General features: G+C 45.0%; 1 protein-coding gene across 3 annotated transcripts in view; it reads left to right on the top strand.

The window, feature by feature from the left end:
- The window catches only part of ARHGAP9 (Rho GTPase activating protein 9), a 744,735-nt gene that overhangs the window by 435,782 nt on the left and 284,910 nt on the right, over positions 1 to 24,043 (top strand). For all 3 annotated transcript variants that reach the window (XM_078688987.1, XM_078688988.1, XM_078688989.1), the window contains one exon: positions 4,623 to 4,721. In XM_078688987.1, coding sequence (XP_078545113.1) covers positions 4,623 to 4,721 — 99 coding nt within the window. The remainder of the gene's footprint in view (positions 1 to 4,622; positions 4,722 to 24,043) is intronic.

Raw genomic sequence — 24,043 nt, 5'->3', positions numbered from 1 at the left:
GGGGAAAAGCTAACTTGACTCTAAGACTGGACCATGCATTATTCTACATGTAGTGCGTGATGAGGAATACTAAATGACCATTAAATACAGTATTTCTCTAACGTGGAGCCGCATAGGCTAGACAATGACGGAAACTATTGATGCAGTTCAGTAGCTTAGGAATGCAAAGAAGGAGGACTGAACTGATAACTGGAACTATAACATACTCTTGGCAGACTCAGAGGCAGAGCCAAGCTGCACCGGGAACTGCGAGGCAGGAAGTAAGTGAAGGGTCGAGGATACAGGTGGGGGCTGTATCGCTCCTCAGCGAGGCTTTCAGGAGACAGGAGCTGAATCTGATGTCCGGGCCCTTTTGAGGCCTGGAAACGGGGACTTTATAATGGAATAACGTGCACACTGGGAAACGTGGCAACGTAGCTTTACTTAGGCCTGATATTCGTAGTATTCACGAGGACTGGAAAACTGGCATACTAGAGGTGGACACAACTGGAATTGCGTCTTTAATCGGACATGGGGAATAACATATGCATATTGGTCATGCACACATAACATATGATGGATGAGGCGTAGGGACACAGAACATGGCAAAATTTACTTTTCCACACCACGATGACCAAATTGTTTCCGAACCTGATCCTGTCAGTCTGACTTGTTCGCAGCCAAATCGTGCCGCGCAATGCAGCCGGCTTTCGAATGAGTAAGTACAATGCACGATTCGGACAGCCATATCGACTTGGTCTCAGTGAGATGAAACTGCTGTGGGAATCGGACTTTTGGGGGCCACAGCATACCCCCCCCTTCACCCAAAGTCCTCTGAATCGGTTCTGTGGGGGTACCCATGGGTTTCCCCTTTCCATGCATGCACAGTGTGGCGGGCACCATGGGGTGCCCACCACAGGGTGTACGCTTTTCCCTATCCACCCCTTTTTGCTATGGGAATCTGTGTATTTGTTCGGTATACAGGCTCCCATAGAGTTCAATGGGAGTCCGAGCGATCCGAGTCCATCACCATACGGGTGCATCGGAATCGGTCGCTCGGACTCGCGGAGCGCAATTCGCTAGGAAAGCCCTCCGGATCCGAGTCGTACAGAGTGCTTTCCTATGGAGATCATAATCGGCACCTAAGTAGTAAATGTGAGAGGAACTGGGAGAATGCCTGGAAAAAGGAGAATACTTACTGCTTAATGGGAGAGGTTTAGGGTGCAGTAAGGATGAGTTTAGGGCAGGTTAGAGAGGGGTTTAGTGAGTCACGTGAACCCTATCAGAAAAGAGTAAGCTCATTGTTATTTACAAACTGCACTTCTAAAGTTCATACAGCCAAAAAGAACGGAAAATAGTAGTAAATGTACGCCAGCTCAGAGCTGGATAAGACCAGCACCACACAGTGCCAGCCGCTGGTACTGCAACACCTCCCATAGAGAATAAAGGGTTTAGGGGCTTAATTAAATTATTTAAACTAGGTAAACATAAAAATATATTTACTTTAAACAAAATTATCTAAAAGCAAATAAAAGTGTATTTTATTTTAAAATATTGTAATTACTTTTTTTAATCAAGTTTTATTCATTTTATGTTTAACCAATAAGCATACATTACAGGAACAGTGGTTCTTATAGCAAATTGTTTGAAACATATATCACTGCTTTACTCATTTATATTTTAACAAAGTTTTAAATGTAAAGATTAGTTTAACTTTTTAAAAGTAGAATATACTTAAATTACTTATTTATTAATATTATACATCACTTTTAATATTTTTTTTTCTGTAGGTGGGATTTTTTTATAACTAACTTTGCTTGACAAAAACTTTAATATGATTTAATATATTCATATTATTATAATATAAGTTCAAATTATGTTAATAGTGCTCTGGCAGTTTTTTGTTCCAAATTGGAGCAGAGGTCTCCCTATTGTAAAGTACAGGGAAAAGTGACAAATGTTTACTAAACTTGGAAAAAAATTGTAAATATATTTGAAGGTTAAATATGAATGTACTTTTTTATGTTTGTGTTAAATTTAGAACGAAATCAAAAAAATGCTGCAGCACTAGTAACTTCATTTTGAATTAAATTAACTTTATTTTTTAAAGATTTAATACATAAAATCCAACCTAAAGTCAAATTTATGATGTATTAAAATTTACATATAGAGAATGAATTTAAAATGATTTCATTATTATTTTTTTTTTAATTGAATTTGTCTCGAGGGAAAGGGGTTCCATGGCTCTCCTCCACTGTTGTAAGAACTAATTCTGACACCACTCACAGTTTCTGTGTAAAATCTCAATATCCCAGTTTTTCCACCCAGCTTCTATGATGATCAGTAATGACCGTGAAACAAATTTGGAGATAACTTGTTGCTACTGTATACAATGACTTAGAAAAATAATTTAAAACATGCTAATTTAAAGGAAACATGTACCAGACAGCAAGGAGGTCACATTGTAATGCTGTATTAAGAAAGAGTGCTATCAACCATTAATAAAGATAATTACTTTGGTGCGTGTACTGCTGTAGATCACGTTTTGCACATTTTTGCCATCTAGTGTTCGGCACAGACATTTGAAAGTTGTCTTTCTTTACTTTTGTTTATGTTCTTTATTTTTTTCAGATTAAAAGAGGTTATTAAAATATTTTATCATAAAATGATTTTTTCATTTATACGTTCCTTTTTTAATATTACATTAATTTTATATGTATAGTTAAAAGTCAAATAAATGAATGTATTTAATTTAACATTATTTTCTATGAAATCCTATTTTAAGTCCCTTCCTTCTATATTTTCTATAAGGAGGGCGTTGCAGTATCACTGGTTGGCCATGTGTGATGGTGGACGTACAGCTGCTCCTTTTTGGCAGAAGTACTTACATTCGGAATTCTGGCTCCACTATCTATTTCAATAAGGTTGAGACATGCAAATTTACACTTCTGTGTAACTTTACACTCGTAAATGGTGAATAAGCCACATGTAGTAAAGTTACTCAAAAGTGTAAAGTACACTTACACGTATAACTTGCTCACAAGTGTAAGTTACCTTTTTGAATAGCCCCGGTTGTGATTCACTAAATAGATGTCTGATGATGAACAAATGCTAGCATAACTGTATCATGCAAACATAATTACTGGGACAGCAGCTGTATTTTGGACCATAACTCGCTCAATGTCTATATTGTGATTTGTATAATAGCTGTCTGATATCTCATGATTGCCAAGAGAATACCTTTCTAATTTGGCATAATTACTGCTAATTATCTTTGCTGGGCCTTACAGGAGTCTTTATTTTACCAAGTGACTTTTTTTTCGAAAACAATTTTTATTGATACAGAAATAAACAATGGGCATTTCAGAAGACATTCAGTGCATAATTAATAGGACAAAATAAAAAAGGAGAATCAAAATAGATACAGCAGAGCATTTCAAAGAGGAAATAGCAGTACAGTCGTGGCAGCGCTTTAGTACCTCCACCCCGCTCCCAGGACCTCCCATCCCCTCCCACCTCTAATCAGAATCAGTATCACTATCCAATTGAGGCGGTTCGCAGATGCACCCTCTGTACTCACTCCATGCTCCCCAAATCTTGGCCCATTTCCGCGGACATTTCCGATTCAGATACACCGCCTTTTCGGCAACCATCGCTGAGTCCAAATCAGCACACCAGTCCCTGAGCGTTGGTACCAAGGGGGAACCCCAAGCTTTAGCCACATTTCGTTTAGCATACATAATGCCGAGTGTGGCCCAGTCTTGTAGGGGGGGGTGACTAAGATCATTAGGCTCCCAAATATTCAGCAAACAGCAACACGGTTCGGGGACCAATGAGACCTTAACAACTTGTGATGTAGTTCGGAAAACCTTGGACCAAAAACAGGCAATCAGGGGGCAGTCCCAAATGGTATGGAAGAAGGTCCCTTCCTCCCCACAGCTTCTCAAACAATACTGATGTCCAATTCTCCCTATCCTGTGTAATGTGACCCTAGTATAGTAGACTCGATGTAAAACTTTCAGTTGTATCAGTCTGAGCCGTGACGGCACAGCAACCTCCCGAGGAGAGGAGAGTGCGGCCTGCCAGTCTGACCAAGTGACTTTTGATAACACCACAATAAGTCGAATGAGATCTGTTTCATTTTGAATGCAGAAGCCATAAAACAACGAGCAGCACCTTAAAACAGGAGTACATTCAAGTTTTAAAGACAATAAACAGTTCTCTCGGTGCAGAATACTTCACAAATGCAGATAGGGGCACAGTATTCTTCCAAGGGAAGAATGTGAATTCATTCATTTGTGGATGATTATCTGGGTTGGTGCACAACCATAAAGACAGCATAACAACTGCTAGCGTAAATGGTAGATGCAAATGATTACATAAACTAACTTTTGCTATCTATAATTGTAAAGTGGCAGTAGGGCACATTTAAAGATTTACTTTCATGGTCACAAAAAGTCTTGGACAAAAATGTTTGTTGGCATCTCATTTTGTTATGGTCAAAACACAGCGCTGAATTACCAATTATGCAATAAAATAACTAGACAATTGTAGGTGTTGCTTCACTTGAAACCACATATAGACTTTGTAGCCATGAAGTACCATGAACAATCTGTCAATGTCTTCTCTTGTTTCTTCTACAGCTTCGTATGGTGACTGGTAATGAGTTTCTTCTACAGTCAGATAACGATACCATCATTTACGAATGGCACCAGTCACTGCGGAAGGTTCTAAAGCGGCTGGTAGGTACCAGGATATATGCATTAATGAAGTCTCTTGATGTCTGGATTGAACTGTAGGGCGATAATTTAATTGACACCTAAATTAGGTGTCCGTTGTCAAGACAGGCCACATATTTAACAGAATTGGACACATAATATATGACGGACAAAGTAGGAAATACAGGACTAGGGGCCAGATATACGACCATTGGCAATAGCAACTCGCAAATTGCGAACAATTGAGAGTCGCAATTTGCGAGTCACCAATGTACAACAGTGTCAGAGACACTGTTTGCAATTCCCAATGGGGTTACAAATTGCATGCCTCATCAGTATTCATGAGTAACTCGCAGTTTGCGACCCCATTGGGAATGGCTGGCTGTCCCAAGTATGGTGGCCAGCTAGGCTCAGCAGACCTCCATGCCTGAGACTGCTTTTAAATAAAGCAGTTTTTTTAAGTGCAGCCCGTTTTCCTTAAGGGAAAACGGGAAGCATTTAAAAAAAAGAAAAATGAAACGTTTTCGTTTAATTTTTTAAGGGCAGGAAGTGGTCTCTGGGACCACTGTCTGCCCCTAAAAAATACTTTCTTCTGCATTCACAAAGGGGAAGGGGTCCCCTTCACTTTTGCGAGTGCTTTACCACCATCTTGAAGAGCGCAGTAAATTGCGAGTGTTTTGCGACCGCAATTGCGGTTGGAAAACATTCTTACATAGGGTGGCGAGTCGCTATTAGGAAGGGATGCCCTTGGAACGCCTCTTCATAATGGCGAGTCACAAATCCTATTTAGCGAGTCGCAAATAAATTGTGACTCGCTAAATAGGGTTTGTACATGACCCATTGGTATTTTTGCATGCACAAATGGGTCGCAAACCCGTTTGCGTATGTAAAAATGGGTCATACGTCTGGCCATAGGTGTACTAAGAGTTTATTCACAAAAAGTGGTCACAAATTGTACACCACCATTTTGCATATCTAATCTGATCATCTGAACCACCCTATGTACTAATAATTTGGTTCGCAAATATAGATCTGCCTAATGAATAATAATTAGGCAGGTCGCAATTTTCTACTCACTATGATTGGCTACAATCATAAGTATGATAGCTTCATGAGTCAGCAGACCACCATCTCACAAATGCTTTTAAAAATGTAATTTCGTTTTTAAAGCAGCCTGATTTCCTTAAAGGAAATTGGTCTGCTTTAAAAAGAAAATGTTGGAGAAAAGTTTCAGTGAGAGGTATTGGTGGTCCCCTGGCCCACTGCCTAGTCCCCTTGAAGCAGCCACCACAATTCACAAAGGGAAACGGGGTCCCATTGCCTCTTGCAAATTAGTTCCCACCCCAACTTGAGAGATGGTAACTTATCATTCTCTAGTATTGGAATTTTCATAGATTCACATGCTTGAATCATTCTGCATTTTCGAAGTGGGAGGCTCACAGTACATTTAAAAGCAGTATAGGTCATACATAGCCGATAAGAGCTAACAAACATTCACTTCATTAACGTATCTCCATCATTACAAAAGAACCAGACTCCAGCCAATCAGGCGACAACACCCTATAGAACACTCTCCACAGAAGCTTTACTCCCTCAGATGTTCTACTGCACATCGGGTGAAGAGAGTCTCCCTGAGCCTTGCTCAGTTATCAAGAATTTCTTTCAGAAAGTAGATATACAACGGTATTTCTCAGAACTACTTCATCTGCTATTCAGAACCGACTAGCTTAGATGCCAGACTCAAGCAGGAAAGGTCTTTTCAGACCTTGTGGGACCTGTGGCAAAAAGAGAGTGCACTTTGAGGATCATCGCAAAGACTGCATTTCATGCCTTTACCCTTCTCATAAGGCAAAATACATTTTCTTTAAAGGATAGAGAGGAGGAGGCAGTTGTTGCTACAAATGCTCAAGACCAGGGATGTTTCTCTATCTGAGGAGGAGAAGAATGATTATTCTAAGTCAAGGAAGCCTTGAAAAAGAGAAAGGGCAGAGGGACATATGTCTCATAAACCACCTAAACAAGCTCACAAAAGACTCATCATGGGTCATCTGAGGAGCACGTTTTGTCTACTGAGTGCTTGCATAAGCATTCTAAAGAGGATGTCCCCTCAAAATATCAAAATCAGAGCCAACAACACCTTCTCCAAGATTGTTTTAACAGCTCAAAAAGTCCTTTTCAGTGCAGTTGATGGAGAAATCAATTCCAGAGAAAAAACATTTTTGAAACTGTCATCAATGACAAATTATTTTACGAAGGCGGCTCCCTCATCGCTGCCAACACCGTTGACGAAATTAGCTCTGTCGGTGAAGACAACACTGTCGATGACGACTGTGACAACAGCACTGTCGATGGTTGTTAGGCACAACACCTACAATACCATCTACGGGGCTGTCGTTGATGAGAAAACCATCAACAACAACATCAATGGCGAAAGAGGTAACACAGTTGATGGCAAAGATACCAATAATGTCAGCAAGGCCATCGCTGACGCCATCGTCGGCAAGACCACCCACGAGAGAATCATTTAATTCTCCATTAATTTCAGTAATGCTTGAACATATATCTCTGAGAAAAGTATCACCTCTTCCACCAACTCATTTGTTAGATGTGGAGGATTCAGAGGATGATGGTACTTTCTGAACAGCACTTAGTCCTTCTGAACTACATAAAAAATATCAAGAGGGGAGTTAGGAATATTGTGAGGAAGATTATTATTTCTCAGGAACCCAATTCATCGATAAGTCTACTTTATATATGGAGCATTACCAACCCTATGAACATCATGAGCCCCAGGAGGAGATGGTGCAGGTACCAAGAGCTTTGGTTCACAACTTGCAGATCATGCTGCAGGACTTTTATAAAAGATTTCCAGAGCCCTCTCAGGTTACATCACCACCACAAACAATTCACTCTGCTTGAATTCAACCTCCCACTCTTCGCACACCACATAATTTACTGGCAGTGCATACACCAAAAAGAACACCAGCATCAAGCATTTGAGTTCTGTCTGCGGATGATGTGGTGTCCTCAGATGAGGACAGAGAAGAGGGCAAAGTACCAGGTGACCACAGTACGTGTAATGAATGGGATGATTACCTTCTACAGTCTCCTTCACTACCACTTCCTCATCCAGTGGATTCCCCTCCTGGTGATATTGAGAGTTTCCATACTCAAATGGAGCGAGCAGCTAATTCCAATGAAACAATCAGATTGCTTTCTTTGGGATTTTAAAGAGCCAGCTAGACAATCCTTTCTAGCTATCTAAGTTGTGGACTATATCTGGGAGTAAAATGTGAAAATTATGAAGAATCCCGCAGCAGTGCAAATCAAACATTCACCTCCAGTCAATAGATCTGGGTTAAATCCATTGTTCTTTTGCTCACCATGCCACCCCAGTTTAAACCCAGCCATATGCAAATCAGTCTTGACCCTGTGCCTCATGGGAACAGTCCAGCCTAACTGCCAACCCAGGTCTTCCCTGGACTGGAAACAAGCATCCTGGGACCGGTTTCGAGGCATCACTCCTCATCAGCCAAACTAGCTTTAATCCAGTGGCACAGTTAGCCTAGGACCCACGTCTGGGCATACCCGGTGCACTTAGGACGAGAAAGACACACAGATGATGGATGGAATGCAGAGCAAATCAAACATTCACCCCCAGCCAATAGATCTAGATTAAATCCATCATTCTTTTGCTCAACATTCCAGTCCGTAGTGCCAAATCAGGTCCTCCCCGGACTGGAAACAAGCATTTTGGGACCGGTTTGGGGGAATCACCCCTCATCAGCCAGGATAGCTTTATTCCAGTGGCATGGATAGCACGGAACCCAGATCTCTGTACTGAGGTCAATATATGACATTGTTCTGCATTCCGTCCATCAATTGTTCTTTTTGCATTTGTCACTCCGAGTGGGACGGGTATGCCCAGACATGGGACCTGTGCTCTCCATGCCACTGGAGTCAAGCTATCCTGGCTGATGAGGGGTGAAACCCCGAAACCGGTCCTAGGATGCTTGGTTCCCATCCAGGGAGGACCTGGCCTGGCATTTCAGGCTGGACTGCTTCCACTGGGCGCAGGGTCAAGGCTGATTTGCATATGGCTGGGTTCAAACTGGAATGACATGGGGAGCAAACAAACGATGCATTGAGGCCCAGATCTCTGTACTGGGGTGAATGTATGACATTGTTCTGCATTCTGTCCATCAATTGTTCTTTTTGTACTACCCAGGTTGGGCAAAAAACTATAAGGTGCCATAAAATTCTCCAGACTGATAGTCCTAGACCGCATTCTATCATAATGCAAGCAGCTCAGCGCCATTTCAAGAACCCTTTTATGCCTATATCAACGCCACCGGATAGAGAGGATAGAAGTCTGGATAACATAGGAAAAATATTTTTCTCAATGTCAGCTATAACTATTAGAACTGCCAATTCTCTGATGATTCTTAGCAGATTCTTATGCAGATATGGTCTGATATCACTCCTTTCATAAATCGGTTACCAGAGGATGTAAGGACAGAGGTAAGAAAGATTCTACAATAGCCTCTTAAGAAGTGATTGATTATGCAATGAATATTGCCCCCACAGGCTTTCGGTAATTGTTAGGTGCTGCTGTTCTCCACAGGCAAAGGTAGCTTAAAGGTACTTCCTTCAGACCTGAAGTCAAGAGTAAAATTATAGAAATGCCTTTTGCCGGCGAGGCATTATTTGGAAGAAACATTGTTGAGGTGCTACAAACCATAAAAGCGGACACTGCAAAATCACTGGGTTTGCTACAATTGAGGCTTTTATGTGGGGAAGAAGCGGAGGTATGTTCTCATCTAGATGAGGATGTCGTGTAGTTACTACAGTATTAGAACTTTCATAGATTCCCATGCTTGAATCATTTCCCGTCGTCGAGATGGGAGTACCCGGTATACATAAAATAGCAATAGAATCCATTACAAAAACTAGGCCTAGGCACATTCTAGTTTTGTAACATATCCACCTCTTTTTGTAAAAGAGACCAAATAAAATGAACAACCAATCAGATTAGCCTCACCCTCTAGAACCTTCCTGAGAGAACCTCAGACCCTCAGATTTTGAACCGAGTCTTCACTGAGCTCTGCTCCGTTTTTTCCTACCAACCTTATTTCTACAGTGTTTTCACCGGTTTTTCTACGTGTCAACATGTCTGACAAGGAGAAGAAGGCCCTCTTGTAAGAAAGTGGCTCGGTATATACTGCACCAAAGTAAGGTACAGTGTGCACAGTGTCCACAGTCCCCAGAGGTTTGGCAGAGGTTAAAGTTAGATATAACCTAACTCTCTAAAGTGGTAGCTTGGTCGAGCAGTAAGGCAGTATCAGAGGATAGTGTAAAGCATTTGATGTACACACTCAGTCAGCAAATTGTCTCACACACTCAAGAACTGAACTCTAGGCCAAAGGATTTGTATATCAAAAATATATTGTTGTTTTATTTTTAGAACCACAAGTAGGTATAAAAATACTTTCTCAGACTGAGATGCTACAGTTGAATACTTTCAATGAGCAATAGACTTTTGAATGCAGTCAATGTTACCCTTTGGAGAAAATGTAGGTTATCGGTTTTCAGGCAAGTACTCTCCTGGCAGAGTTAAGGTTCTGGGGAAAGACTCAGGGGTCTCTCAGGTTTAGGTAGGTACCATGGTTACACCCTCAGCGGCACATGGGCAGCCAGATGCAGAGAGAGTAGGCCCAATGTTAGGCTATGGTGGATAGGGGGCCTATGGTTGGTGGCTGCTAGCAGCAAGGCCACGCGGCTGTGGGAGCAGGGCTCCAGGTCACTTGCTCAGGGCATGTGGGGAACTCGAACATAACAGAGGTTGTACTCCCTGCGACACTGGGGCGGCTGGGTGCAGGGTGCTCTTGGGCCGTCGGGCGCCCAATGGATTTCAATGGGAAAGCTGCAAGACGAACAAGGGCTGCAGGCTCGGGGACGGAGACTCTTCAGGTGCGACCACCACTTTGAGAGGTAAGTTGGGAAACTGTAGGTTAGGTAGGCACCTAGGAATTGGGCACAAGGGGCCGTAGGGCGCTGGGTGCAGGGGTGTCTTTTGGGGTTGGGAAATGTTACCCTCTGCTGGTCGTGGTTGGGGGGGTCCCTGGAGTTGAGGCTGCAGGCGTCGTCAGGAGCATTGAGGGAAGTCCTTGGGTGCTGGATTATTGGTCACAGTTGCCGGGGGGATGTCCTTGTGGTCTTTGTTCACTCTGGCATAGGCCAGGCTCGGCGGGTGCGGAGTATGCTGGATTTGCGGTTCCTGGCTGGCACCAGTGGTTGTAGATCTTTGAGCAGAACCACTGCTCGTGGGAGTCCCAATCTTTGTATGAACAAGGCAGTCACGTCCTCTGGGGTTTTCGAGGTTGCTGACCACAGGAGACGCCGGGGTTTAGCAGGAGCAGGTTCGAGAGTCGACAGGCCGGTAGGGCTGGGGCCAAGTCAGTTGTTAGCAGCTGCACGGCAGGTCTTCTTTCTTCTTGTAGTTTCGGAATCGGGATCTGAGGAAGGAAGGTTCAGTGTGCCCCTAAATACTAAATTTAGGGGCGTTAACAGGTAGGTAGGGGCAGGGACCAATGGTCCCTTCCATGGAGGGGTACACCCTCTATTCTGCCACTCTCCAGTGGGAGGGGGGCAGGAGCCTTTCCCCGGTTGGCTGGGTCCCCCATCCTCAAGATGTCAGGGACTCGAGGTTGTGCTTCACCTAGGGGTGGAGTTGGCAGAGGTGGACACACCTCTCTTCCTCACTTTGTTTTTCCTGCCAGGTCTCCCGCCCAAAGTGGGGGGTAGAACCATTGGGGACCAGTTGCTGAGTACAGCAAGTGGCCTGGAGAAACTCACAAAGGCGGTATGCCTTTGAAGCTTCTCCTTCGTGAACCCTGCCCATCCTGGGGGAGGAGGCTTGGCACCTAGTCCCAGGTTGTGCATTGTTTCAGGCCGCCGAGAGCGGCAAGCTCTGGACCCAGGGGTCCAGAAACATGTCTGGTGGTGGCAGCCTCGGCAGCCACTCAGTCAGGTCACTGGGTGTTGGTCGAGTTTCAGGGGGTATCTCTAAGATGCCCTCTGTCGAGCATTTTACATTAAATCCCACAGTGGCATCAATGTGGGTTTAATGTGCTGAGAAGTTTGATACCAAACTCACCACTGGCATAGGGCACCCAGCTAGAGGGGTGACTGATGTATGCCAGGGCAGTGTTCTGTGGCATGGCACACAGGGATGTGTGGCATGTCGTCTCTTTGTTTTGTTCTGCACCAAGACACACAGCCTGCCTGTGTGTTTGTGTCAGGGCACAGGGCCAATAAGTGTTGCAGCCCTTAGGGGCCTTCTCTGGTCACAATGCCCTGGGTACCTAGGGTACCATTTACCAGGTTCTGACATGTGACCAGAGATGCCAATTGGGTTTAGGCTTCAATACAGTTTTTAGGGAAGGAACACAGGACCTGGGTACCTGATTGGCAGGAGACCAGGGCACACTAAGTCAAAGCACATCAGCAATTTGGCAAAAAGTGGGTGCATACCATGCAAGAAAGAGGGCACTTTTTCACCCCCCCCCAAACGAAAAATGATGAGACTAGCCTTGCCCTATGGAGTCTTCATTTTCTAAGTGGAAGAACCTGGAAAGTCCATCTGCATTGGCATGGGCAGTCCCAGGTCTGTGTTCCACTTCAAAGTCAATTCCCTGTAGGGAGATGGACCATCTCAATAGTTTTGGGTTCTCTCCTTTCATTTGCATTAGCCATCTGAGAGGTCTGTGGTCAGTTTGAACCAGGAAGTGAGAACCAAACAAATATGGCCTCAACTTCTTCAGGGACCAAACCACAGCAAAGGCCTCCCTTTCAATGGCACTCCAACGCTGCTCTCTGGGGAGAAGCCTTCTGCTTATAAAAGCAACAGGTTGGTCTTGGCCTTCATCATTGGTCTGGGATAGGACCGTTCCTATCCCTAGCTCAGAGGCATCAGTCTGCACTATGAACTGCTTGGCATAATCTGGAGCTTTTAGAATTGGTGCTGAGCACTTTGCTTCTTTTAGGGTGTCAAAAGCCTTTTGGCACCTAACTGTCCAGTTAACCTTCTTGGGCATTTTCTTGGAGGTGAGTTCTGTGAGGGGCGTCAAAATGGACCCATATTCCTTCAAAAACCTCCTGTAGTACTCAGTCAAGCCAAGGAATGCCCTGACTTGGGTCTGGGTTGTTGGAGCTGCCCTGTCCATGATGGCCTGGATCTTCGGCTGTAAGGGCTGTACCTGGCCTCCACCAACAAGGTGGCCCAAGTACACCATAGTGTCCTGCCCTATCTGGCATTTGGATGCCTTGATAGTTAGGCCTGCAGATTGCATGGCTTGTAAAACCTTCCCAAGGTGGATAAGGTGATCCTGCCAGGTGGAACCGAAGACAGCAATATCATCAAGATAAGCTGCACTAAAGGACTCCAACCCAGCAAGGACTTGATTCACCAACGGCTGGAAGGTGGCAAGGGAATTCTTTAAACCAAGGGGCATAACAGTGAACTGATAGTGCCCATCCGGTGTGGAGTATGCTGTTTTCTCTTTTGCTCCTGGGGCCATACCAGTCTGCCAGTACCCTGCAGTTAAGTCAAAGGTACTTAGAATTTGGCTGACGCCAATTTGTCTATCAACTCATCTGCTCTTGAGATAGGGTGAGCTTCTGTCTTGGTGACAGAGTTGAGCCCTCTATAGTTCACACAAAACCTCATTTCTCTCTTTCCACCCTGTGGATGAGGTTTGGGTTCCAGAACCACTGGGCTGGCCCAGGGCCTCTCAGAGGGTTCAATAACCCCTAACTCCAGCATCTTGCTGACTTCAGCTTTGATGATTTGCTTGCCTTGGCCTGACTGTCGATAGATCTTGTTCTTGACAGGTGCACTGTCACCAGTGTCCACATCATGGGTACACCAGTTTGTCAGGCCAGGGGTCAGAGAAAAGAGAGTAGCATACTGTTGAAAGACTTGCTTGCAGTCAGTCTGCTGTTGGGCAGACCCATCTTTGGGCTGTAGGAGAGGAGATCAGGGACAGGTTCACTCTCTGCTTCCTGTTCCTCATCAGTCACCATCAGCATGGTGATGTCAGCCCTGTCATTGTAGAGCTTGAGGTGGTTCACATGGATAACCCTTTTGGGTGTCCTGCTTGTGCCCAGGTCAATTAAGTAAGTGACCTCATTCTTTTTCTCAAGGATAGGGTACGGGCCACTCCATCTATCTTGGAGTGCCCTTGGTGCCACTGGCTCCAAAACCCACACCTGTTGCCCAGGTTGAAATTCAACCAATGCAGCTTTTTGGTCATAGCTTCTGAAGCTCCTGCCTGGCCTCAAGATTCTTAGATGCCTTTTCCATGTACTCAGCCATTCTGGACTTAGGCCAAGCACATAGTCCACAATCTCTTGCTTGGGTTTTTGGCGAGGCCTCTCCCAACCCTCTTTCACAAGACAGAGTGGTCCCCCCACAGGATGACCAAACAGAAGTTCAAAGGGGGAAAAACCTACTCCCTTCTGTGGCACTTCTCTGTAAGCAAAAAGCAGGCATGGCAACAGGACATCCCATCTCCTCTGGAGTTTTTTCAGGGAGTCCCATGATCATGCCTTTCAATGTCTTGTTGAACCTCTCAACAAGGCCATTGGTTTGTGGGTGATATGGTGTAGTAAACTTGTACTGCACTCCACACTCTTTACACATGTGTTTCAGGTAAGCGGACATGATGTTGGAACCTCTGTCTGAAACCACCTCCTTAGGAAATCCTACCCTGGTGAAGACACCAAGGAGGGCCTTGGCTACTGCAGTAGCTGTAGTAGCCCTAAGTGGAATTGCTTCAGGGTACCTAGTAGCATGATCCATTACTACTAGAATGAACTTGTACTCTGAGGCTGTGGGAGGTTCAAGTGGACCCACAATGTCCACACCTACCCTTTCAAAGGGAACCCCCGCCACTGGCAGTGGTTTCAGGGGGACCTTTGGGTGGCCACCTGTCTTGCCACTGGCCTGACAGTTAACACAGGAGCTGACAAACTCCTTCACCTTTTGGTGCATCTGTGGCCAGTAGAAGTGACTCACTAGTCTTTCCCAAGTTTTGGTCTGGCCCAGATGTCCAGGTAGGGGGATATCATGAGCCAAATTTAGGAGGAACTCCCTGTACTTCTGTGGCACTACCACTCTCCTGGTGGCTCCAGGAGTTGGGTTTCTTGCCTCAGCGTACAGTAATCCCTCTTCCCAATAAGCTCTGTGGGTACCACTGACATCTCTCTGTGCTTCTGAAACAGCTTGCTGCCTCAGGCTTTCAAGAGTGGGACAGTCTCGCTGACCCTAGCACAGCTCTTCCCTAGAGGGTCCCCTTGGGCCCAAGAGTTCAACCTGGTAAGGGTCAAGTTCCATAGGCTCAGTTCCCTCTGGGTTGTCCAAGTCCTCTCCCTGAGGAGAGGGGTCCTGAGTGGTTTGCTGTACAGAAGCTGGTCCCCCAGTCTTCTTACCTTTCCTCATGGTGGGTTGGGCCATACTTTCAGGCTCCAATCCTACCTTTTCACCCTTTCTCTTGCTCTGTGCTCTTGTTTGCACACACAACAATTCAGGGATACCCAGCATGGCTGCATGGGTTTTCAATTCAACCTCAGCCCAGACTGAGGTTTCCAGGTCATTGCCAAGCAGACATGCAGCAGGTAACCTTTGAGAGACCATTACCTGTTTCAGGCCAGTAACCCCCACCCCCTCCAGCCTAATGTAACCATTGCAATTGGATGATCAGTGGTAACACTGTCAGCACTGGTGACTGGGTGAGTACGCCCAATCAAATATTGCTCAGGGGAAACCAGTGTGTCTCTCACCATAGTGACACTGGCACTTGTGTCCCTTAGACCTTCTATCCTAGTTCCATTACCTCAGGGCTATTGTAAGTACTTATTTGTGTTGGGTGGCCACACAGCTACAGTGACATACTCAACTTCCCCTTCTGAAACTAGAACTGCTTCACTGTGCATCCCGATTTGCTCAGGGCACACTGTTGATCCCATTTGTAGACTAGCTACCACAGGCATAGCTGTACTGGTTGCCTTAGGGGCCTTGTTGTGGGGGCAAGATTTGTCTACAGTTAAGTGTCCCAACGTCTTACAGTTGTTACACCAGGCCTTTAAGGGATCAAAGTTCTTCCCCCTATAGGGCTGAGGCACATAGGGAGTAGTTTGGGACCCACCCCGCTGTGCAGGTTTTTGGGGCCCTTTGGAAGACTCCAACTTTTTATCTTGGGGAGTCTCACCACCTTTCCCCTGCAGAGGTTTTGTAACCACCTTCTTCTGATTACCCCCAGTTGCTGTCCTTGTCACCCTAGTCTTGACCCAGTGGCCTGCCTTCTTTCCCAATTCTTGGGGAGAAATTACACCTTGTTCTACCAAATGCTGATGTAACATTTCATTTGTGCAATTACTAAGTATATGTTCCTTCATAAACAAATTGTAAAGTCCAGTAAAATCATGCACATTGTGTCCAGTTAACCAACCATCCAGTGTCTTTACTGAGTAGTCTACAAAATCAATCCAGGACCGGGTCTGGGTTTTGTGAGCCCCCATGAATCTAATTCTATACTCCTCAGTAGTGAGTCCAAATCCCTCAATCCGTCTCTTCTTCATGAGGTCATAGGACCCTGTATCTGGCCCAGAGAGATGAGATTATTCCATACATTTTACTTTTGGCTAAGTCGGGTTTGACTCATGCATCTATAAAGGTACATTTAGCTGCAATATCACGCTACAGAAGGACTTCCTCAGGACCTTCTCTATGGTCTGCAAGAATCATTAAACAATTCATGAAGGGATTGTTCAGAGTTTTTCCTTCAATAAAGCCTCCACCGCCTCTCTGGCACTTAAATATAGTTCTTTTTCAGTTGATGAAGCAGCCCTTTGAGCCAATACGCAGGGCAGATCTCAAATTCCTATCAAGGAAAGTGGCGCTTCTCATCGCGCTCACTTCGGCCAGGAGGGTGGGAGAATTACAGGCTCTCACTATTCAAGACCCTTTCTTGCAATTTAAGGAGGACAGAATGATTCTCAGAACAGTGGTGGAAAGAGTTCTCCAATCGTTGGATGTCCAGCGCTTTCTCAAATTCTATTTACAAAAGACTAGACCCTTCCGCAAGTCTTCACAACTTTTTGTCGCCTTCAGCGCACCCAGGTAGGGCTATGCTTTATCAAAACGTGGAATTGCCAGATGGATTTCCAGCGCCATAGAATATTGTCATCAAGCAGCTGGAAAACCTCTGAATGCACGAGTTTGTGCCTATTTGACGAGAGCAGTGTCCACCTCCACTGCTTTGTTTGCGGGGGTGCAGATCTAGGATATCTGCAGGGCAGCGATTTGGAAATATACGCACACCTTCACCAGGCATTACTGCTTGGAAGCAGCCGCGGAGAGAGATGTGGCGATGGAAGAAGCGGTGCTGAGAAACATTATCCCGTAACGGTGAGCCCTCTTTTACATCCCTCCGTCCTTTTTTCCTGGTTACAAATTCACATTTTCTCTATTTCTATGTTGGGTGAGAGTGATTACAATACTAATATGCAGAATTCTAAATTGAATATTTAGAATGATGATGTCTTAAGTAACTATACTAGATCCAAAAAAAATGTGCTTTACACTAGTGCTCGCTATTTGGATTCAGGCAAGTGAATCTATGAAAGCTCCAATACTGGAGTAAGAAAACAAGTTACTTACCTGTAACTGTAATTCTCCAGTATTGTAAGCTTTCATAGATTCACATGCGACCCACACTCCTCCCCTGAGAGGCTCACCTCAGATTTAGCACAAAGAGTGTTTGGCGCGAAAGTCTAAGGGGCAAAAGGTTCTCTCAGGAGGGTTGTTCTAGAGGGTGAGGAGCTCTGATTGGTTCAGGGAGATGTTTAGTCTCTTTTATATAACAAAGGTTATGGGTTGCAAAAGGGAAATGGGCCTAGGCCTCTTTTCAGTTTGCTATACTAATAAGCATTGCTTTTTTATGTACCAGGGACTCCCGTCTCGACAACGGGGAATGATTCAGGCATGTGAATCTATGAAAGCCTCCAGTACTGGAAAACTACAGTTACAGGTAAGTAACTTGTTTTCTTATACTTATATGAAATATTCACGATCAACATAACTTTTTAAACTCTAAAAACCACAGAAATTCACTAGTTATAGTTAATTCAAGTAACTATAACTTATGGCCTAAGGTAGCTATTACTCTCACCCTCGCAATGCACTGCTAATTGCCCCACATATTACATCACTCATGACATCTTTTATGACATCATTGATAAAATCACTGCAACACTTGCAATGAAATTATTGATGAGAAAACTGCATAGCAGGGGCATGAGTTAAAGTTACCTTAGGACACGAGTTATAGTTAATTGAGATAACTATAACTGGTGAATTTCTGTGGTTTTATTGTTAAAAACCTGACATTGTTCCTGAGCATTTCACCTAACTACACCGTTACTTTGACCTTTGGATTATAGGACCATATTGCACGTTACTTGTTTGTTTTAATGCATGCATGATTTATTAATTGATTTTAGTACTGTTTAGAAGATTTAGAGCATTTGAGCGTAATTCATTTACTGTAAACTGTTTGCCTGAGAATACAGTTATGTCTGTCAATGTTTTGAGAAATTTGTGTTTTGTTGTGAATAATATTTAAAACTTTCTTCATGCAACAATGTATTATTATAGATCACATTTTAAATGCAAAGTGAAATGTAAGTAAATGAAAAACATGCATTGCAAAATGTGTGTATCTGATAGAAACTTCTAGAAGCGGATTCCGTATCTGAGAATATCCCCAAGTGTCATACTGGGTCTGGAAGATTTTCGAACAGCACCCCTGCGTCGCAGTTGGTGCCTTTGTTTCGCTCCGGTGGGCATCTGCAGCGTCGTCTGCTCTGCAAGTGACATGGCGGTGCCTATTTGGCGCCTCCCCAGCGCACTGATGTCAGTTTTTTTTTGGTCACATCAGTCAGTGCAGATCCAGAGAAGAGCTACCCCAGATCTTTTTTGACTGATCTTTTTTCAACTGTTCTTTGAGATGTTTTCTGGTTCTTGTCTCCGGGTGTGTCAGGTAGGTTCACTAGGAAAGCTGGTTTGAAGCCATGAGGTGCCTGTTGCCGACAAATGTCGGTTATGAACCCACATTTGGTATGTCTCAGGTGCCTGGAGCACGCTCACGACACTAAGTCATGCACTGATTGCTGCTCCATGCACCCCAAGGCCTTGAGGGAGGGGTCCTTCAAGCTCCTCGCTGCTCGTCGTCCGATGCCGCGATGGTCTCGATCTCAGTCGAGAGGAACGTCCTGAAATAAGTTGCAGAGCCACTCTAGGTTACAGTTGAAGTCGTTGGGAAATCTGATAAGTCCCACAAGAGCATGAAACATAAGAAGTCAAAGAGGTCTTTGACTTTGTCCCTTCGTTGCAAGTTACTGATGAGATGAGGGAGCATTGGCATTCTATCCTGTGCCTGGGCTGTCTCTGAGAATTTCCAGAGACCGGAGCGATCCATGCCCACCATGTCCCTCATATTTGGGCGCCCGTTCCCGCTAGGCTCAGCAGGGGCCCCACTGGTCTTCTGCTGGCACCAGTCTGGCCTATTGATCCATAGATGGATCCGGAGTGGTGCCGGTCATACCACCTCAACCTTCCGTCTTGCCCACTCCAGTGCCAGCGCCCTCATCGCTAACCTGCAGCACCATCCCCATCATTATCCCCGACTCCAACACAGAGTTAGAGTGGCATCATCCGATGCTGATTCAAGTGCTGACTGGGTACATATCCTCCAGATTTGAGCATTTGCATTATTCCTATGGCACTGGAATTGAAGATGGATGGAAGGGACCACTGGACCCTTATGAATGCCAGCCATTAGATGGCACTGAGGACACCTGGCATGAGGATCTGCAGATGCCAGCAGCCTAGACAACTCCCTAGACACTGGCTTGGTCTTTCCCTCCAACATATCTATGGAGGAGGGTGCCTCTTTTTGCAGTGGTGGTGAGGAGGCTGGCTGATGTCCTGGACCTTTAACTGCCCTCTGTGGCTGTCAAGACGAATGTCTTGATGGCGGCACTTTAGCAGGGAGTCACCCAATCTGAACTGCTTCTCCCTTTCAACAAAGCCCTCACAGACATACTACTTGGGGCCTAGTCCAAGCCCTGCATGGGGGCTCCAGTGCATAGGACAGCTATCCACTACTCTGCCTTAGTGGACCCATCCTTCCTCACCCAGCAACCTGCTCCTGAAAACCTGGTAGTTCAGGCCACTAGTTCCAGTGTCATCCCTGACTTGTTCCCTACCACACCACCAGATAGGGAATCCAAGATGCTGGACACCTTTGGGAAGAGGATTTTCTCTTCCACCAGCTTTGTTCTGCGGTCGGTGAACACTGCTTGCTTATTGGGCCTATACTCTCATACATTCTCCTACATCACACCCAAGACATGAAACAACCTCCCTCAATGGGAAACATAGTTTACAACGCTGTTAAAACAACGCAATGCAATTACAACGTGGTTGTTACAAAGACCGCGTTGTTAGTATGCAATACCTTTTGCATCGCAAGTCATTACAATGACTTGCTGTAGGGGATGCAGAGGTATTGGATATAAAATCCAATACCTCCCTGCTGTTGCGCAAACTGGAGTAGGAATAGTTAATAATACTATTCCTTAGTCCAGCGAGCCCCCTACAGCAAGTCGTTGTAATGACTTGCGATGTAAAGGTATTGCGTACTAACAACTCGGTCATTGTAACGACTGCGTTGCAATAGTATGCCATGTATTAGCATGCGTTGTAACATTCTATATTCTCCCTCAACACATCAGAGCCTCCTCCTCAATTCTTGGGTTCAGAAGGAAGCTAAAGGCCTGGTTTTCCGTATCAGCACCTTGGGGACCACATACCTGCCTAGGCGCCTGAATACCTCTATGGGTGATTAGTGAACTGTACAAATCAACATAACATAACATAGTGTATGGGATTTGGTTGTGTAAGTGCTGTCTATAGTCTCAGAGGAGGCCCGAGCCATACTCTTCAAAGTAATTGCTGATGGTAGAGATGCAGCCAAGTCCTCCATATGCTGCAGACTTAATATGACCGACTCGCTAAGCAGAGCAATTGCGTCGCCATGCCTGGTTGAGGTCATCTGACTTTTCGGGAGATGTCCAGGCATTCCTTATGGACATGCTCTTCAATGGCACTCGTCTTTTTGATGACTAGGCGGATTCGGCGCTTGAATGTTTTAAAGATAGCAGGGCCACTGCTAAATCGTTTGGGTTCCCCATGGCAGCAGCATTCCGACAACCATTCCTTCTGTGGCTATGGTAGGGACTACCAGCCACATCCTTTCACCCCTAGCTACCATGGCCACCAGGCTCCTCAGTCCTTTTGTGGTGGCAGATGTGTCTCCCACAGATTTTGTAGGAGCCAGGGGCAGAGGTCTACTCAGTGCCTCTTGGCAGCCACAGCCTCAAAGCCTCTTTATTATGTCCTCACAGCACCATGGATCTGGCTCCACCTGCCCCAGCAGCAAACATTAACTTCCAAACAGATGGGTGCTTCAAATTGTTCAGCAGGGTAAATGCTTTATGGAAACCCAGCCACCCATGCCACCGTCCTCAGATAGGCTGACAGAGGACCACCTTTCACTCTTGCAACAGGAATTACAGGCTCTTTTGGCCAAAGGAGCCATTGAGAGGTTGCCAATATCATAGTTAGGTCATGGTTGCTGTTCCTACTACTTGCCATAAAAGGATGAAGGATTTAGTCTATTCTAGATCTGCACCCTTTTAACTACTTTCTGAAAAATTAAAAGTTTAAAATGCTTGCTCAGGTCCCGTCTGTCCTAGATCCCGAAAATTGGATGGTAGTGTTGAACTTGTAGGATTCATATTTCGTCCTGCCAGCCAACAGACGTTACCTGCAAATCAGGGTGGAACGCAAGCATTTCCAATTCATCATGCTCCTTTTGGCCTTACCAGCGCCGCTCAGGTGTTCACAAATGTCATGGCAGTGGTCACATCCCATCTGCGGAGGTAAAGAGGTTCCAGTCTCCCCAACCTTGTTGACTGGCTGCTGAAGGGAGGCTTACCCTAGGCAGTTGTTTCCCACCCCTAGACTCTGACGGACCTCCTGAATTCCCTGGGGTTCTCTATCAACGTGCCAAAGGCGCACCTAACTCCCTCTGAGATGCTCCTTTTCATCTGAGCCATTCTAAACATAGTGCAGTTCTGGGCCTGCCCCTAGCAGCAGTGAATCCAGGACATTCAGGCTTTGATACAGATATTTCAGCCTGTATCCTGGACTTTGGTAAGACTGACTTGAGGCGGCTGGGCCTCATGGCCATCTGCAACCTGCTGGTGAAGCATGGCCATTGGCATATGTGGGACCTGCATTAGGGAATCTCTCCAACCTGGTTCAGTTATTGAAGGGAACTCTCTTCCCCACCCAGAACTCACAGTGGTCACAAATGTGTCACTCATGGCTGGGGCGACCATCTGGAAGAGGTGGAGATCAGAGGACTTGTTCTCCGTCAGAGTCTTGACTCCACATCAACCTGTTGAAGTTGAGAGCAATACTTTGGGCTTTAAAAGCTTCTTTCCACCCATCAAGGAACGTCTGGTTTGGTTGCTCTTGGACAACACCTCTGCCATGTGGTACTGCAGCAAATATGGCGGAGTGGGGCCCTAGACCCTGTGCCAGGGGGTTTCACGCCTTTGGACATGGCAGGAACATCTTCGTGGTGGTTCAGGCTCTCTTAATGCTGGAGCGGACGAACTCAGCAGTCGATGCCTAGTGGATCACAAATGGCATCTCCATCCAAGTTGGTGCAAGGTCTCTTCCGAGAATAGGGAAAACCTTGGTTAGATCTATTCGCCACTACCAAGAAAGCGCAATGTCTTGCTTTCGGGCTGCAGTTTCCAAGGCGACTCTCACTCAGAGACAGATTTAGTCTCAAGTGGAGTTCAGGCCGCCTGTATGCCTTTCCATCGATACCACTCCTGCCCAGAGTTCTCAAGATCAGGAACGACTGGGCCCATGTAATACTTGTGACTCCGGATCGGGCATGCAGAGTATCGTATGCCGAGCTCCTGAGCATTAGTCCTGGTTTGCCTATTAGGTTGCCTCTTCAGGAGGATCTCCTGTCGCAGCAATAGGACAGGACTCTACTTCCGAACCTGCGCCTGTAATAATAATCATAATGCTATACTTACCATGATGATGTAGTGGTATGAAATGTTCATGATGCGATATTATTGTAGGTCAATATACTTGTCCTCAATATAGAGTCATTAATCCATATTTTAGACTCTGATCTTTGAAGTTGGGAGTAATTAAAATGGCTTCTTAAATAAAGGTATTTCAATTTGTGAAGGAAGTGTTTGTAAACAGGCAAACACTGCATTTTAATTTACCATGCGGTTCAATGGCATGCGATGAATTCGAGTGGAGAAAAACCACATGCAATTTTTCTTTGGGGTAAATTTGCATGCGGGAAAGGAAAACTGCTAATACCAGTTGAGAGGAAACCTCTCCAACATGAGAAATTAGCATCAAGGTTTACCACCTGCCAAAAGCAGGTAGTACATTTATCAAACGTATGTAAAAGCATGAAAATGAACGTATACAAAGTAAAATGTTGTAACTGTTTACATATTAAAAACAAAATCGTTTTTTAAAGTTATTTGATTTAATGTGAATCACTAGCAAACATCATTACCAAAGTAAAGCAAGGTGATTCTATTGAGACCCAGTCTCTATAAAGTCAGAAACTAACCACAGCAAAACTTTTTTTGAACCATATCATGGATCCACCACACAGCTCAATCCTTTGACTTGTGTATATTGCATCTCCTCAATACGCAGGGCCTTATACAGGTGGAGGTGGAGGAAGGGAAACAACATCAAAGGCCCATTGCAAAATGTATGTACATGCAACAATGGTTCGCTATGGCCTCATTTATTCTAACGTCACCTACCATGACCTCTTAGTTAGGGTGGCTACATTCCATAAGTTCCCACTACACACACAGCCTTTGGAGGGTGATTTTTGTATCTGAATGCCTCTCTACTGCACAGTATCTGCCAATGTTAAAAGGAATATTCAGGCACACACAAGATATCTTTACTGACCCTGTCAGGACCAGAGTCATCACACCCAGGGTGGCAAAAAATACAAACCATCATCTGTCGACCCTTCATACATTAAACGACAACTTCCACCTGACTCCCTAGTTGTGGCCACAACCAGTAAGAGGGCTAACTCTCAGATGCCTGGTGATGTGCTCCCGCCCGATAAGGAGAGCAAAAAGAT

The sequence above is a fragment of the Lissotriton helveticus genome, chromosome 1_1 (assembly GCF_964261635.1).
Source record: "Lissotriton helveticus chromosome 1_1, aLisHel1.1, whole genome shotgun sequence".
Classification (NCBI taxonomy): domain Eukaryota; kingdom Metazoa; phylum Chordata; class Amphibia; order Caudata; family Salamandridae; genus Lissotriton; species Lissotriton helveticus.
The sequence above is the reverse complement of the archived record's forward strand: the minus strand, read 5'-3'. Positions and strand labels throughout refer to the sequence as shown.